The 18,086-nt window shown below is 45.4% G+C and overlaps 1 protein-coding gene across 2 annotated transcripts in view; it reads right to left on the bottom strand.

Moving 5' to 3' along the window:
- The window catches only part of HIPK2 (homeodomain interacting protein kinase 2), a 91,067-nt gene that overhangs the window by 21,796 nt on the left and 51,185 nt on the right, over positions 1 to 18,086 (bottom strand). Inside the window, exons 2-7 of one of the 2 annotated variants that reach the window (XM_082014006.1) lie at positions 12,056 to 12,179; positions 9,821 to 9,940; positions 9,008 to 9,094; positions 7,747 to 7,931; positions 3,800 to 3,962; positions 991 to 1,198 (exon numbers count right to left, since the gene is read on the bottom strand). In XM_082014006.1, coding sequence (XP_081870132.1) covers positions 991 to 1,198; positions 3,800 to 3,962; positions 7,747 to 7,931; positions 9,008 to 9,094; positions 9,821 to 9,940; positions 12,056 to 12,179 — 887 coding nt within the window. The remainder of the gene's footprint in view (positions 1 to 990; positions 1,199 to 3,799; positions 3,963 to 7,746; positions 7,932 to 9,007; positions 9,095 to 9,820; positions 9,941 to 12,055; positions 12,180 to 18,086) is intronic. The other variant, XM_082014007.1, reaches the window with a different exon arrangement.

Here is an 18,086-nt window from a genome sequence, read left to right as displayed (position 1 = left end):
GATTAACTGAGTTCATATTTTTAGGATACTTCGAAACTGTGGGGAACATCTCAATACAATGTGTACAGGGAGAAAAGGAAGAGAGGGGAGGGAATGGCTTCTCTCGCTCCATGTTCACTGGTTCGACAACAGAAAATAGTCCTTGCCAGCCCAAAAACATTGCTATGTGAGAATGCTCTCTTGTGACCCAAGTGGGACAGCGGGTGGGAATCCAGAACTGTGCACTCACTCAGCCTTGACAGGAATAGGTGATTTTCTCTTGCACAGCTTCTCAGCACTCATATTTAAAAGGTTCTCATTTGACCGTGTAATCTAGCACATCCCAAACTCCAACCACTACTGACTTAGCCACGCATTAGCATAACTAACTAAGCTGGAGGAAACTTCCCTCTCCACCACCTTAGTGCATGGCACAGCCTACACTACCTTCTCTGCTTCAGAGCTTTCTCAAGACAGCAAGTGGAAGATGTTAGCTTACATATTCTAGCAATACATTTCTATAGTCAAACCCTTGAGATGCATTTTAACTATGTCAAAGAGGTCTAGCTAAACTCCCCTAGCTCAAAAGAGCTTTGATGATCTTGCAGAACATTTAACAAGTGCCTAGACGCTGCTGCACAGACAGGCTTGTAGAAATGAAGAGCAGAAGTTGCACCAGCTGAACCAAGGTCTATTTAGATCACTTCATACAGATACCTGGCTAGTTCTTCCAAACTGCTACAGCATGTAAAGTCAAAAGAAGGACAGGTGGCTAAATCTGATCATCACCCAGGTTGTCTGACAACTGGTATACACAGGCAGAGCTGTTTGCAGCAGGGCTGGCACTGAAGGAATTGTAAGATTCTCCACTGTTGCAAACATTTCCACCTGCAACAACCTCATTGCTCTTATTTACTAGGCCACTAAGGAAGCTTGTTTCCAAAAAGAGCTAAATGAAACTAGTGGGGAGGGAGCAGCGGCTGGTCAAGACCTGGCGAGGCTGTTACTTACCTTGGAAGCCTGGTGGGCAGACTATGAGAGCTTGCTGGAAGGGGTCAGGCCGGGCACAGATCTGCGCTGTTCCTGTCTGCAGGGGCATGCTCCGCTGGGCCACCGCAGCCATGGACGCTGCTGAGGGCTGGTAGAGTGCAGATTGGTAATTTAGTATGGAGACCTCGGGGTTGGCTAAGGAAATAGTGGCACTGGAGGAGGTGGGAGCCAGGTTGGTGGTCTAAAGGAATGATGGGAATTAAAACAAAAACAAACAAAAAAATGAGGAAGATGGGTACGTTGGAAGAAGCAAAATCCAAAAATAAAATAAAAAAGTAAAATAGTGTAAGGTAAAGTAAAAAAAAAACAACAAAAAAATCTGCAAACCAAAACCAAACAAGGTGTAGAACAGGACACTGAGAAGCAGAGAGGTAAGGGCAGTGATGGGGAAAGGAGCACGATCTGCCTGAGTAACCGCAGCTGTACCGCGCGACGGGACCTCCAGCCACACAGTGCTGCTGTGTACTGCTCGGAGGCATAGCGTGTTCTCCAAAGCAGAACTGTAGCACCGGTCATCACCCAACTGTCTCTGATTTGCAGCATGATGAAGATGGATTCAGAAAATGCTACTATCACCAAATCATGTTGCTCTCTTATTAGGCACATAGCTCTAGAAGAAGCTCACATTTCTTAGGTAACAGAAACTCAGCACCTCCATGCCCTGTGAAGCCTCATCCTGAGAGAGGAGACTCATTCCAGCCTTTCCTCTACCTTGTACCTAAGATGGCACATGCCCCTTGAATTATGTTTTGAATTTGAAGGAATCAGAAGGCATAACAGTAGGCAATGAAATAATACTTTCAAAGTCCAAACTTCACTTGGCTTGACTTTAAATCTCTCAGAGCAGAAACTCCAGCAGGGAATGTTGCAAAGCCACAAAAATCAGCCCAGTGTTCTGCAAAACATCTAGAAATCTTAGGTGGATTTGTTTTGCATTTAGACTGAGTCTGTAACAGTTGCAGACAAACAACCCCTAAACAGCTCTGCCACTGCTCTATAAAAATACGCCCTTAGCATTCATGTCTAGGCAACTAGGCTCTACCAGGCCAGAACCCACCTTTCCTTTCCATCCAAGCGCACCAGCATCACCATTGGAGATAGATCAGACAACACTTTCTCACGGTGAATGTATGAACCCAGGATGAGGCCTTGATCAAGGCTGCAGGCGGCAGCAAGCTCAGGATTTCGCACTGCCCTGGTTGCCACTGGGCCCGGGAAGGGTACCCATGCTGCACTGTCACAGCCACAACCACAGCCAGGAGGGATGCAACGGTGAAACATTTCTTCCTCCTCCTCCTCTCTCTGTGCAGAGGCAGAGAAGTGCAATCTGATCCCCTCTGCAACACACTGAGCAGCAACCACGACAACTCCCACACTCCTAATCTCAGGAGTTATAACTGGAAGGAGGCAATCCCCTGATATTTTGCAGAGAGAGGGAGCACCAGAGAGCCAAGATGAGTAGTACGTTGAAGAGAATGGTGAAAGGTTCGAGCTTGTTCAAATTAAAACATCATTTCTGGAAATGTTTCTACCACTTCTTCTAGGAACACTGGAGATACCGGTTCTGCTCATAACACACACCTCTTATGAGAATTCAGAGACTACCACAGACCTCCCCAGCCAACAACCGATCTTAACATCAAGTGAGTTGTGAGGAAATGAAAGCAAGTCTGCATTTCCTACTAGAGTTGTGGTACAAATGGTGTCTCTGCCCTGCAGCTGGGGCCTAGAGAAGCATATAGCAAGCATTTCTTTAGTCACATCTCAGAAACAGCCAAGAAAGGGAACCAGTGTTTGTAACTAGTACCCTATCACACCAAGCCATGACCTATCTCTGCAGCTGCTTAACAAATTGTTCCAAAAGATCTTCTGTGATCACATGTATCAAGAACTGAGTCATCAAGTCTGGTTTTCTGAGTGACACAGGAACACCCTGTACATCTACACAGAATCCTTTAGCTCCCTTGCTTCCCAAGCACCATTTCCGCAACGCCACCTGCAATCTCTAGAGTGAATCTTGAGCAGCCTGTTCCCAGAAGGCTTAAAAGACAGTAGCTACTTTTTGAGCTTCAGTCTCCTAAAGTGCTGTCCCTGTAGAGTTTCTTTTCACTGTTGTAATACCGTACTGCAGTAAACAACTTAGCCTGCTAGTCACATAAAATTTGTCAACCCAGCGGCACCCAACACTGGGGCATATGTAAAACTAACACAAGAGCCCAAAGCATGACTACAAAGGCAGAGCCCACCAAAGTAGAGTGCAATGTGTTCAGAGTGGGGGTACATGCACAGGGTCCTCACATCAGCTGTGGCACCTGGAGTAAAACCAGTGAGAGATAAGAATAAGCATTACCACTAAACTCTTCTTTCCTGTTGATCTGTGTTTGTTACAGAAGGGTTTAAATTCTTTTTTACTTCAATGCCAATTTGAAGAAGTGCTGTAAGATCACAAATACTTCTGCCTGACCCAGGCAGTCCTGCTTGCTGCATTAAGAGACTAATGAGCTTTTCCCCATAGCAACTTCCCAAGTAAGCAGGATTTATCACCCCCAACAACAATATAAACAATGAGGGCAACATTTCACCATTGCACAACATGTCACAAGATTACTGCTTGCCTGAAGAAGAGAATGAGGAAGAGCGAAGGAAGGAGAGTAAAAAAGCATCATCTTTTTGCAGGCATATTAAATGGGATGTTACTTTGCCTTTCATCTTCTAGAGCCTACTGATGTAAACGTTTCAAGCACTGGCTGCTTCTGATCAATGCCCTTACCTGGTTGTGGACTGTGTTCAGCTGGTTGTTAAAAGTCATGGTCAAATTGGTCGATGTGCTTGGGGCTACATGGGTGATGAATGGTGTCTTGCTCTGGTTCACTGTGTCATACATATTCACGCGCCGCTTGCAAATCTCCATGTTCTGGAAGCAGGACTTGACGCTGTGTAAGGAAAGAGGGGACAAGGAATAGACAGAAAATCAACCTACCGAGCGACACAGTGGCCTTGCATTAGGTCGCAATGGCAGGCTTGGCACTTTCTAAGCTCTTTAAAGTCCTTTGCTATTTTATGCAGGTCTCTCTTAACCAGTGAAAGTCAGATTAACACTGTACTGAAGAGGCCCAAATGGGTGTCAAGATGAGAGCGGCTGCTCTGGGGGTCCTGGGTGCCCCCATGGGTCAGAGCACTGCAACATAAGTCACAAAAAGCAAGCAGATCGGTTGCTCTTTAGGTGGCAGGGCAGAAATACAAAGTGGCTATTTTAAAAGACTGAAAGAAACTGAGAGCAAGAAAGAAAGATAGTGTTTTTTTCTGATAATTGAGCCTGAGAGGAAAAAACAACTCATGCTTTCTGCCTCAGTGTAAGCCTAGAGGTAGTTTTACAAGTCTTTTGCAAGGAAAAATTTTACTGTTCTTGGTCACTGAGACCCCTGAAAAACCTTACTTGTTCCTTTTAAAAAGTAGTTCACTGAGAGCCAAGTCCAGGCAAGAGGTTAAAATATTGCCCCTGTCTGGCTAAGCACTTCCGCAAATGCTTATCTTAAAGCCCACGAGCTGTCCTCCTGCAGTCCATGGGACGATGCATATCGCAAAAGGTTACGCCAAATCAGATTCATCAATGCCCCGAGGGAATCAAGTTCTGAGGTTATCTCAGACTGAGAATTGGATCTCTGGGCGGGGAAGATTACAGCCTCTTCCTCTACACAGACCTTCCTTTAAATGTGATTGATATAGCAATGGAAATTTTGAGAAGTATCATATTTGGTATCCCCAGTAAAGGAGATGAAATACTCTCTGCATTCCTAGAGCACTCTAGGTGTCTGGTACACGAAACAGCCGCTATTTCATTTTTATAATTGGGATCCCAAAGCATATGGAGGTTTAAGAGATAACAACACAGCGATCTTATGCAAAACTGTATTTTTAATAAAATCTCGTTTTTCCAAGGTCTAAAAACCAATACAGGTTTTCCACAATAATTGTTTTTACAAATGTGACCTCAGAGCCTGAAACACAACTAAAAAAATTATAAAGGCATTTATTTTATTTCCATTATCCCAACCTAGAAAAATAGAAAATCCAAGCCGTGAAAAACAGCTGTAGCTGTAAAAAATCATCTGTATGCATAATTTCTTTTGTAATGATCTAAGCTGTTAGATGTAGGGGTGGCAAACACATCCTCACATCATTTTTAAGAAACAAAATGTCCCTTCAAAAGAAACAAGCTCATATGACCCCTAGGGTTGGTCAGGAAGAGGACCTATATCTTTTTATTCCTGTCTTATCTCTTACTCACATGGTCATCTTTCTTCTCCTATAGGTAATATCTTGATAACTGGATCTGTGCCATAAACACCTGCAGACAAGACAGGCTCAGGACACTGTGCATAGCTGTGCATTATGTGCATTCAGTTAAAGAACTATGAAATACCTGGTAGTCACAGAACATTCAGAAAAATCAAACACGTTTATCAAATGAATACAGAAGACTATTGGATTGCCTTTTTCCAGTCAGGTATGAATATAATTCTCCCTCCAAAGAGCAGAAAACACTGGAAAGAGTATATATTCTGTACATGGTAAATTGGGTGTATTACCAAACAGTTTTCTGTAACAAGGTATAATCTCTACTAATGTAATAGTGTTCTCTGTCTTTACTTTAAAAAAAAAGAAAAAAAAAAGAAGGCAAGGACACCAAAACAGGACAGTAAGGCTGAGGAGTACCCAACAATTTAAGAGCCAGGCAGTTAAATATGTGAAATGGGGAGCTAAACTGGCTTTGCTGTTTGCTTGGAGGTAAGCAGGACAGCCCATCTCCGGCTGCTCTAACTTGCAGCCTCTCTGAAGCATGCCACAGCAGAGATTCCTTCCAGAACCCACATCTTCCATCCATACATTTTTACTTTCTCTGCTGCCTGACTTACTTTCAAGAGAGATTACAACTCCCTGCATCTCTCGAGGCTTTGAAGTTTCTATTCTCAAAACCACAGGCAATCACAGACAAAATTCCCATCAACCTGCCATGCTGGTCACAGCTTACTGCTCTCTTTACCAATCACCACTTCCAAGGCGGAGGGGTTGCGTGGGGCTACACAACCAGCTGGCAGAGCATTTAGTATTCAGAGACTTGATGCTGAATTTTTTATTCGGGTAAAATTCTCACTGCTATTGGCCCCCATGATATTTTCAACCTTTCTGGGGCTTTGCCTGAGCAGCCACAAGTGAGCACTTCAAAAATGAAGATGCGATTATGGTCTGCTGCATTAGTGGGAAGATTTCTGATGGCAATGCATTATGCCACAAACCTCTCCTATCTTATACAATCAGTTGTTGCACAGTAAGAAGGACAGTTGCAAATTAAAAGACTTTTGTATATGATGCTAACACTGTTAGAAAATACTGTCATTTTTTAATTTATGAATGTTTTTACATGAAACTTACTTTCTCTCTATTTAGCACAACAATCTTCCATCTTGTTTTCATTACATTTATCGCTATCTACTTAGAGATAACAATGCTCAAAGATGCCTGTGCAGGGTAAGTCTGGGTCTACACAGACCGTGCACCCACTAGCTTCTGGTAAGCAGCTGCTCTTATCTTGTGATAAATGCAAAAAAAGGCGGCTACAGCTCCTTCACAGAGGGAAGCCTACCTTAAATGAACTTGAAATACCACAGGTAAGAGCATGCATACGGGCAGGAGAGGTGACACGCAGCACCTGTTGCTCTGCAGTACCCGCACAACCATACTCTATGGTTTTTTAAGCAGTCCCCTTTATTTTCGTACCTGAGCTCCTCACAGCCTTTAAATACCCGTGTGCATGGCACCCAATGAAGTACAGTGCTGTGCCAGTAACTCTGCTCTCCTGACGAGGTGAAGGGACAGCCTGCAAAAGCACCTTGAACCGCAAAGTGCTGCAGAGCAGGATGTTCAAAGCCAGTTGTCCTGAAGGCTTTGGAAAACTCCTGCTACCTGTCTGCCTTCATTTGCACCCCAGCAGCCTGGCCGTACGTGAACTGCCCCGGCGACAAGAGCAATGTGCTGGGCGCAGGCTTCCTATGTTTCAAGCTGCTGCGCTCCGTGATGCAGCCTGAGGAGAAGGGGGAGTCAGGCTTCAAGGCATGACACTCCTTCACATCTCCATCGGGCGGCGGAGCCCATCTCCATTCCACAAATGTGTCAGCTGAGGTCAGAGCGTGGTGTTTAAGGTTACACAGGTGGGCAACAACAAAGCCAAAACCTGAACACCTTGTCCTGTTGCCTGTGCCTGCAAACCAGCCTGCTGCAGAAAAAGCTCTTCCCTTAAAAAGCAAACAGCCCCAAACTGACCCCTGCAAGATGGGAGGTTCTGGGAGGAAGGGTCGGCTCCCCACTGAAGATAAGGTTGATTACTGCAGTAACAATCAGGACTATTACTTTGAGATATACTGATACTTTCAGCACTAACTGCATGATTTCTTCTGCATTTTAATGCAAACATATGTAATTATTGAGTATTTACATAATGAATGTAGCACACTGCAGTGTTTTAAATGCCAAGCACCTACAACACAATTTTTGCAACCTTAAGGGTTGGCAATCTTCTTTTTTTTTTAACCAGAAAAAGATTAAAACTTAGGGCATAAGCATTTTAATAATGCCCCTCAGATACATTTGGTCTCCACCACAACCAGCTCTCCCCTTCACCCCTCAATTCAAAACCCAAATGAAATGAAAGCCACGTACTGTGTGCTGTGAGGGAAATCGAGCAAGTGCGTCATGGTGACAAAAGGATGGTTCAGAGTTTCAATGGGTGTTATTCTCTTATCTGCATCTATCGTCAACATCTTCTTTAACAGATCTATAAACTCCCGCCGGTCTGCCTTTTCCACCAACATATCACTTCCTTCCAAATCTGTTGTCATGTTCACCTAAAGGAGAAAGGACAAGGGTGAGTGCTAAAGGGAAAGAGCAGATGGTCAGGTCTCCAGCAAACGGTGTTTACTCCTTGTTGGAGCACATGTCCTGCAAGCCTCCCTGTCTAAAGGGGCTGCTGAAGTCACACAGCAGACTCCGCGGTGGCTAGTCATCTGGCTTGTGCATGTCAGATCTCTAGACAGACTGTTAAGTGTTCAGCTCGCTTGGGTCAATGGCTAATGAAACACTTAGTCACTCTCCACTGAAGATGAACAGCTTCCATGTGGTAGCAGGCAAGCTCTGATAATCAGTATATTTATCATATAAAGGACTGCGTTATCAGATACTTAACTATGTGTCCTGTGAGCACAAAAGGTATAGAAAATAAATAAAACTTGTCAGTAGGTTTACGAGAAACATCCCACTCATGTATCAGGCTCCAGGAGAAAAACCCCTTTGTTATTTCATCCATTTATATGGCCCTCCATTTCTGCATGTTTGCTTGTGAATGCTACAATCTCTAGACTTTGCTAGCACAAACTCCAGTTTTGTGCTAGTGTTGTGCCAGTTCTGCGTGCTCGTTTGTTTGCTAGCACAAAGTCCAGTCACAGGAGTGGTTATCCTGGAATTAACTTTCACACCCACGTGGAATCGACACTGCATTAGTACTCCCCGTTCCTCCAGATAGACACATTTTACAGAGAGCACACTCTTCTGTGGCCACAGTGATTATTTCCAATGTCACCATTTTACAAATGGAAAAATTAAAGCAGAGAGAAGTAAGTGACTTGCCAGTGGTTGCACAGAGGAGCAGTGGAGGGGCAAGAGAAAACACAGGATTTTGACCGTCAGACATGTGACAGCCATTTTCCAAGGCTGCTTTACTACAGCACATTAAGCCCACGTGCCCCTATGTGCAGTTTTCCCTACAAAGTAGCACCTAATGAGCTGATTTAGTAGGCATAACTCCAGTGTTCCTCAGCAGCTGGCACAAGAACAGGATACACAGAGAAAACATGTAGTTCCCCTTTGTTAGCATTGCCTGAAAGCATGTGAAGCAGCCTTGCTGGTTACTCACCAAGGCTCTTACCTGTGCCATATCATCCAAACAGTTGAAAATATACTTTCTTGCTTCCTTCGACTTAATCCCCGTTTCTGCCTCATGATCATCTGGTGTCTGCTCAAAACAGGAGACAGGCATTGACCAGAACTGCCCTGCAATCAGCTGTGGGTTATGTGTCACTTCCAGCTTGTGCCTTATCCTGCCCTCATCAGAGACCACTGTGTCTCTCTCGGCTGACCAGATAACATTTACGCTACGTCCGCTATGGTTCTATGACAGCTTTTGTGTCACAAGGTGATTTATCTCTTCTTTTTCACTTCAGAGGGTCCTCCCAGCTACGATGGGAGTCCCAAAGGTCTCTTACACCCACCCCTGTGTGAGGCTCAGCTTCTCATCCTTACAGCCAGAAGCCCACTGGCCTCTCTCCTTGGGGACTGAATGCAGCCAAACACACTGGTAAAAGAGACTCAGGGCTCACTTGTGTTGCTGGCAGTTTTGATTGTCAGAACTAAAATACTTTCTCTCCCCCCCCAATGCATTAGATATTAGAGCAAAGTCTGCCCGGGGCATGTTTCATTTAAACTACACATCAATTCATTGACAGCTCAGAGGAAGATTTCCAGGTCAATTCTGGACTTAGCATTTCCCACAAAGCAGTGCCAAGCAGGTAGGCTAAGGGCTGCAGACTTCGGGGACGGCAGTTTTACCTCAAGCTATACCCACCCCAACATCTGTGCTGCATTGCATAAAGCAGTGACCTAGGCTTGGAGGTGACCTGGATGTCTCCTCGCCTCCAACCAACAACTGCAAGGTAAAAGAAACAAGGGAACGTCTTCCTACCTTCAGCCTCCACAAAGGATACGGTGAGTCTGTATCCCTGTTGAAAAACCTCGTAGTCTTTGTCCCTGCACTTAACAAATACTCTGCTGGTAAGCCCTGCGTCTGTGAAATATAGCGAATCTGTAAGAGAAAGATGAGAGGTCACTGTTCATCCTGTGAAGATCTCTGGAGGTCTTCCCGGAATGAGGGCAGGAGGCATTTAAAACAACAGAACAAAGAAAGAAAGAAAAAAATGTAGCACGTAGTTAGACTTCACCAAAAAAAACCACCCCAGTGCAAGGAATGAGAGGGAAGAGAATTCCCGTATGGCATCCCTCCATTTATCAGGCACACCACTCAGGGAAACTCACCCTTATGGTACACTCCCACAAAGCCTACGGATAAAGGGAGGAAAGTCCCTGGGTTTTAGAGGTCAAAGAAGACGACCCACACAGAGATTTCAATGGGGTGTTTCACTGCTTTGCACCTTTTTATGTCACACTCTCCTCTCCAGGACGTAATTTCAACAATTTGATATTTGCACTCTAACTTTTGCTGTTTTTTTCCCCCAGCTGAGTGCACAGCCTCTCCTAGGAGCAGTCTGAAGTTCAAAACAGAGGACTATAAAGTGGCTGTCTTTGAACTTAGATGAAATACACACTCAAACAAGCTGACACCCTCATGGTATGTAAAGTACTTCATCTCTATTGCCTACATGATTTTATTTGTTATTTGGGTTACTTCCATGAGTATGACCTTGCTGGCACTCCCACAGCTAAATGATGATACACATGTGTTTCTAGGATCTCAGACTTCAATTAATTTATTCAAAGGAGAAAGGGTCTGTGATTACACAATTAGAGAGTGCTCTCACACATGCCTGCGGTGCCACAGGAAACCTTAACTTTGGCATCTCCTGACTCCTGAATGTTTCGCTCTGCAAAATCGCTGCAAACTCTGCAAAAGTACTGAAAATAGTCATTTCCTCTAGCAAATTCTAGGGAAGAATGGAAAATGTTTTTGAAATAAGAGACAGAGAGGGGTAAAAAAATGTAAATAAAGGCATAAAAAGCAGCCATGGTTTCAAAGGCTTCCAAGCACTCAGGAGCCTGTGCACTGCGCATGGCTTGCTTGGCTCTGCAGCTCCTTAGGTCCGTTGGAGCTCATGCACCTGAGAAGCACCAGGATCCTGGCCACAGCCCAGCGCCAGTGCTGCAGAGCGACTCGGGCTGCAGTGAGGGGCCAGGATCAGTCCCTGCCCCTGTTCCAGCTCCCCAGGAGACCTCACCATACGTCACCGGAGGAAGCTTTGCACTGGGCTGTTAAGCTGGGCAGGTATGCATGGTGATTTCTTTTTCAGCTGTGTGTTTGATGGCTTTTGGGAGGGAGGAGAAAGAAATCTACTCTTCATGCTTGGTATGAGACTGTCAAGCACTTGTAAGTTTTTCAGCTACATCTGATTTCCTTTGGAGTCACTAATGGCCTTGCTCTTCACCACCGGTTATTTCCCCTGCCAAATTTCACCTTTAAAACTCTGACTAAAAAATACTCTTTACAAAAGAAGAGTCAAAGAAAGATTTTCATATATTAAAAACTTACTTATTTATTACCCTGCTCTTTTTTTTTTTTTTTTTTTGATTTTCTTTTTCAGGCTGCATTTGCAGACAGCTAAGATCACCCCAAAGAAGACTATGGGAATGGAAAGTGTTCTGCAGGCCTGGCTCTAGCAACCACTGCTCTATCTGTTTTAGGACTACAAAAGGAGCATAAAAACCTATAGGGAGAAAAGCATGACAGCTTATATTAACTGAAAACCTACACCACTGCGAACATTCTCCTACTTGTCAGTGCTTTTAATATGCACCCTCGTAAAAGGGATTAGGAAACGCAATAGAGTTCATGCAGCTTCTTCCAACAAATAAACCTTTAGCCAACACTTGCTGTTGCAGCAGAGGAAGGGTGCCTGCTCTGCTCAGTGAGAAGAGACAGGTACAGAGCTCTCCAGTCAACAGCAGCACTGACTCTCGAGTGAGACTTCACTTAGGCAGTCAGATCTTAAAAGCCATCATACCAAACAGCATGCTGGCTACCGAGAATAAATACCCCAGGTGGATATTGAAAAAGTTGACTCAGGAGGGTAAGAATCACATATCCCCTGTTACCAAAATGGAAAAAATTTGGCATCTGTTCCCTCTGACAAGAGAAGGGAAAGCCACCCATGCTCTTACCAGTATCCAGGGCAATATCCGTACCCACCTGATCATACTCCGAAGCTCCTGGGTACAAGGGCCAGCCCAAAAACAGCTCTGCGATGACACATCCCAACGACCACATATCGATTGCTTCACAAAACGGTAAACCGAGGATGATTTCAGGGGCTCTGCAAAGGAAGAGGTTAGAAAACATCAGCAATGGGAGCGGATCTGCTCGGCTGGCATAGGGAGGCCCATGCAGAGCACGACGCTCATGAAGCTGCCTGCTTGCCAACAAGTGTCAATGCTCCTGCGGAGCTGAGGACCCCACTGGCCACCGGCAAAGTGTCTGCTAACCAAGCACGAGCTGGTGAACATTTATCCTTGCAGAAGAGTCCTCGGGCAGTGTTCCACCATGAGACAGCCCTACATTTCACAGCAGTTCGCAAAGGAGAGAACTACCATTATTTTCATTCGGCAGGTGGGAAAATGAAGCACAAAATGAACGTTGTGCGTTCAAGGCCACCCAATTAAGGCCCCCACTCGAGGCCTTCGGGCTCAGCTTGCCGTCCTGTGGAGGAACTGTATGGACTCCCAGCGGTGAAGCATCCTCTGTTCACGCAGTTTGGCAGGCTTCACAAACAGCCAGACATTAAATAATCATTACAGGACTGGTATAAAAGGATTACTGACTTTTTAAACAAATGGATGTAACCATAAAACAGAGAAATAAGGTAATTAGATCTATTAGACCTAAACCTTTTCCTCAGGAGGAAATAGCCAAGTAGCCTTCACTTCCCAGTCTGTCCCAGGCACATGATCAGATTTCCTCGTCCCTTCCAGCCCAAACAGCCAAAACGTGGCAGCACTTGCACCATGCATTTACTGCTGGCTTTGGGAGATGCCCCCGGAGGCACCTCTGCTCAGTGAGTTGTGGGGTTAGCCCTGCTGAGGAAGGAGAGGACAAGGTAAAAGCTTTGCTTCAGCTCTTAGGGAGGATCCCCAGCTGGGGCATGGAGGAGACATCCAAATAAGCAAGGCCAGTTTCAGCTTAAGACTTCCACAGGACCTTAAGGTGAGGGTCATTTCACCTTTCAGCCAGGTAGAAGCTGGTGTCAAATCTTAGCCAGGTACCGTGCTGACTGTGCAGTCAATGGAGAGACAGACACTCCCCACCCACCCCGCAAAGGGGATTCGTCCCACTCTCTTGGGATGGTTTGAATCTTTCTTCACTGAGGCTAGACAAGCTCCCTAAACTCCAGTGGCCAAGGTGAGACAAGACGAATTCTCCCCTTAGCACCCCAAATGCTTTGCATTTTGAAAGCAGTTTCTATGTGGAAAAATCAAAAGTATCTTACAAATACTGAAACCTTACACAAAATCCACCTCCGCAACACAAACACCTTCCTTACTTCCCCTACCTCAGCCCAGATTTCCACATGCAGTTAAGTGCCATAGTTCCTATTTCACACAGGGATCACCTAAGGCTTCTCTGCTGCTCTCCTTGCAGATCCTGTAACGCTTCTAAAGCCCCATCTTCTGGAGTCAGGTGATGTACAACTGAAAGAAAAAATTACTTTCCCATACTCCTCTATTTAAAAAAAAAAAAAAAAGCAAAAGACAGATAAAAGAAAGAAACACACATTGCTTTAAAACTTCCATCATTTTAAAAATAGTCCTGGAATTTCTTGGGCCCTGATGCATATTTTTGGGGAATTCCTGGGGTTGGCTATTGAGCAAATCAAGTGCCACCATCCAGAGCTGGAAATAGGACCCACGGTTCCCAGTTGCCCATCTGTCATCAGGATAAGATCTGACACTAGTGAGATCATACTACGGATTACCAATTGCAGTGGAAAATATTATGTTTTAATCACGCCATTGCACAGTCATGTGAAGACAAGTCTTTAGCCAAGAAACCAAGCAAAATGGGTAGTTTTTTCCAAAGAATAAAGCAAAGGCCCTCTAGCAAGAATCCATGCCCCATTTTCAGTCCACAAACTTCCCCAATTTTGGGTTGACTGGTAATGATAAAAGCCAAAACTCTCTGTTCTCAAAGCAGCAATGCAGAATATAAAAACTACAGGAAATCCTGGGATTTGAAGTTTAGGGGATGTTTTGTGCCATTCCCACAAAAAACATACCAGAAACTTAAAAAGCAGCTACCTTTAGCCTTTCTAGCTTCATCTGTGCTTGTTGTTCTCACACCCCACTGTTCTTTAGACCATTGTGACACACTTTTTATTCTAGTATCAAGCTCTCCTTAGGAACAAGGGGTTAATTTTCCTCCTCTCCTCCCCATTCTGTCATCCCCGCACACTACTCGACACCTAGACAAAATGTAGAGAGAAAAAGACAGCTATGGTGACCTGAATCTCATTACTATGTAAATCCTGCATTCAAAGCCATCTGCCTCTCCCTGTCTGCCTTCCACATTGTGAACGAAATGTCCCTGGTCACTAATGAGAGCTCAGCCACGCATTGCCTGAACTTCAAATCCCTCCCACTAACTCAAGTGGAGGAAGTGGAGGGGTGGACTATCAGTGGGATATTCCCAACTCGATTTTGTGTAGAAACTTCCCTGTTCATAAAAATCACTTGCATTGCTGTTATATGCAGCACACACGTCCTCCCCTCTCTCCCCACACTTACGCTGCCAACACCTCCAGACCCCTGCAAGAAGGGGGTGACCTAGGATTTGAGATTTCAAAATTTCTCATTTTTTTCTCGTGAGTCTTCGGCTGTCCAGTGGGTTTTCCTTACAGCTCCAGCTTCTGGAGCACAGTGCTTAGGAGAGAATTTATTTTTCATATACAAAAGAAGTTTTGCATCTCTGCTGTTGGGAAGGAAAGCACAAAACCAATGTCCGTACTATTTAGGCACATAAAACCCAACTAAACAGAATGTCATTCATTGTATTAAACCAGACCTATCGTTGTAGGGAGGTGAGGTGGTGAGATAGATAGTTTTATTTTATCTTTTTGAAAGCTGGTATTCGCATTACTCAATCAAGCCTAAACATTAGTTGCAAACTTTGCCCGTTCAGCTCCAAATAGATGACAATTTTGGAACAGCGAGGAGAATCCCTGCGAGAGCAGGGCCAGATCGAAGTAATATGCTGCCCTATGTACACCACAGCCAGCACTCGCTGTGGCTTTCTCCCAGCCCTGCCTTCATGTCATGACTGCGATTTTTCCATGGAGAGGGAGTGGCCCTAAGTCAAAAAGATCTTGTTAACTTAATTAAGCAGTCATTAAGGCACCAGGAGAACAACAGGTATTGGACACCACACAGGCTGCCAGATTCTCAGCTAGCGGAACACCTCCCATTTGGTGTCTGAAAGAGAGAGCTGGAGTCATCCCAGGCGGAGCAGCAATCTGCCTGCCTGCTGGCATTCTGGTTATGGCCAACACCAAGCATTTTGGTGGAGGATGCTGCAAGTTCTGTAATGAAACAACTCATCCACTGACAAAATGCCTTCCAAACCTCTATCAGGTGGAAATTGTTCTGTACGCTCAGTTACGAATGCATAGATCCTTCTGCATATAGACCTATATCTAACACATGGAACCACTCTCTTCCCTAACATATACATGTCAATTTTTTAAGACAAGGTGAGATCTTGACTTCAATCACATGTTGTGGTTCGCAGTTCCACAGGCAACCTTCTGCTTTCAATAGCATCTTAACGCAGTTGTTTAAAGGCTGGTTTTCCTTTATCAGGTTTAAATTTGTCACTTCTCACTTCATGTTCACATGGACTGGCCTAGAGGTGAAGACAGAAGTGCTTGAATCACCTTTCTTTTAGCACAAGCTATTTTTACACTTCCGTCCTGTTCTCCCTTCTTTGCAGCAGCTTCTGGCTTCTCAGTGCTTGATCCCTTGGATGTTTCAATCCGCTTCTACCGCCTGACCCTACAACTCCTCTTCCTGACATGACTGCTTGAAGACAGGCTAAACAGACCTAGAAACAGTTAAACACAAGGATATTCCCCAAACTTATTTTACACTATTTGCAGAATGTTTTCGTGTTCCAGTCTTCCCTGAGCCTAATTTTTTGTTTGCTTTTGGAGTGACACGAGGCATTTCAGCAGATGTTTTACCTGGGAGATCCTCTGAGACACACAGTCCTTTCTCCAGAGGAGCTGCAGTTAATTTAGGACATAGAATTATGTGGAAATAGTTCATTTTCCCTCTTCCAATGTTTACTGCCTTTCAGTACTGCACTGATCTGGCATAACGTCTGTAATCTAGATGAAGACCCTTAAATGTTCCTCACTCTCTTCTGCAGCTTGACCTAAGCAAGTCTGTGGTATCTATCTGAACACTTAAGCACTTCACTGCCAGTCCACCACTTTTTACAGATAATTAATACATTAAATAACTCTTGTCCTAAAATGTGCACACAGGCCACTCCGTAACTGACCCTTTCATTCCTAAAAACACTCAGACTTAGCTCAGCTACTCTAAGAATGGTGTAAACCTCTTTTCCAAAGGGAAAGAAAACATTTCCTTGTCTTAGCCAGTTCTTATGTGGGATTTCTCCATTCTGCAGCTGGTAACACTATGTAACAGGAGAAAATACCCTATTAAAGTCTGCACATCAGAGTATCGTAATTATAAATCAGAAGGACGATTCGCATGGCAGCAGGTCCTCCCAGAACAGCACTAGGATCTTCAGCAGATCTCTCCACGGCTGCGCAGGAAGTGTTTTCCACCCTGATAATACTGCTTGTTTTAACACAGACTCACCAAACCTTTCAGTCGTGGTGGGGATCCTGTTTAAAACCAGGCAAAGGCAGCCTGCCGCCAGACACCTCAGTACGTGCAGGAACATCCCCATTTACCGCTCTCCGCCAGTTTTTTGGCTATGCATCCACAAACGTCCTCGGCACAGCAATTCCAGCCTCCGGTACGGGACACACAGAGGGAAAACAGAAAACTTTGCCCTCCTGTACTCGCTCTCCTGGGAGCTGCCATCGACGTCTCCCATGGAAAGGCACTCCCAGTCTGTGTGTGCAGGCACGACCTGCTCTACAGCTCACACAGATCTTGCCAGCACAGACCAAGGATTTAGAAGCCATTCACCACCAGCCTGGGAGAGACTGAAGAGCCCCTGCAAGAGTCTGTACCTCCAGGAGAGAAGCAGCCAGCCCATGCCCACTCCACACAGCCCCAGACCAAATTACTCCCCTGGTCAGCAAAGGGTGACCTGCTCCTCAGCTCAACACCGGGTCCAGCAAGTCCCCCATCACCTTTGAGACCAGTCTGAATGTGCCTGCGTACACCAGAGAGCTGCCAGTGCTGGGTGCCGGGGACCCAGGACGCGAGGGTCCCCGTGCTGGCAGCGCCCGCAGGTCCCCAGAGGCAGAAATGCCATCTCATCATTTGCTTGCAGCTCACATATGACCCCGTCCTGCTTTCAGGCCTGCTGCTGGCAGAGTATTTACTTTAGCAACCCTGTTTTGTGGCAGGGTAATTTCATTGTCTGGTGTTTCTGTCAGGAAAATTAATTACCAGTCTAGCTCGCTGGCTTTTTCACCCACACATCACAGGGCATTAAAAACAAATGCCAAAAGAATTCATTTCCACAGACTTGGATTCAGAGGGCTGGGCTCTTTCTGAATTTTAAAACTCCCCTGCAAACTGCCCTCCTTGGGGATAATTTACCACCTCTGGTAGGGTCCCGTGGCCGAGCATGATTGTCTCAGCAGAGTCCTTCATGGACAAGTATACGTATCAGACAAAAATATAACTCAAAACTTGATACTTGTTGGCACCTTGAGCAGAGACCGTGCCCGCTTCTTGCCTTCAGGGTGACGCTTCTAGAAGGCGGTTGCGGGCAGCTGCAGGCAGTGCCGACAGACCTACAGTGATGCTGTCTGCGGAGTTGACATATACAGCTCCCGTCGTCTTCGTCTCACGTGCCAAAGCCCGAGCTTCAGGAAGCAGCAGCTTTCGTATCTCCACCCAGAAAGCCCTGGGCAGAAGCAGCAAGGCAGGAGCCAGACCCCCCAGCTCGAGGAGGCACGCGCATGCCCAGGGCTTGACCCATGTCAGTTCTTGTGCCCTCCCATGCACCAAGAGACCTCCTG

Source organism: Phaethon aethereus, assembly GCF_964289735.1.
Source record: "Phaethon aethereus genome assembly, chromosome: 1".
In the NCBI taxonomy this organism is placed as follows: Eukaryota; Metazoa; Chordata; class Aves; order Phaethontiformes; family Phaethontidae; genus Phaethon; species Phaethon aethereus.
This window is presented reverse-complemented; position numbering and strand designations above follow the sequence as displayed.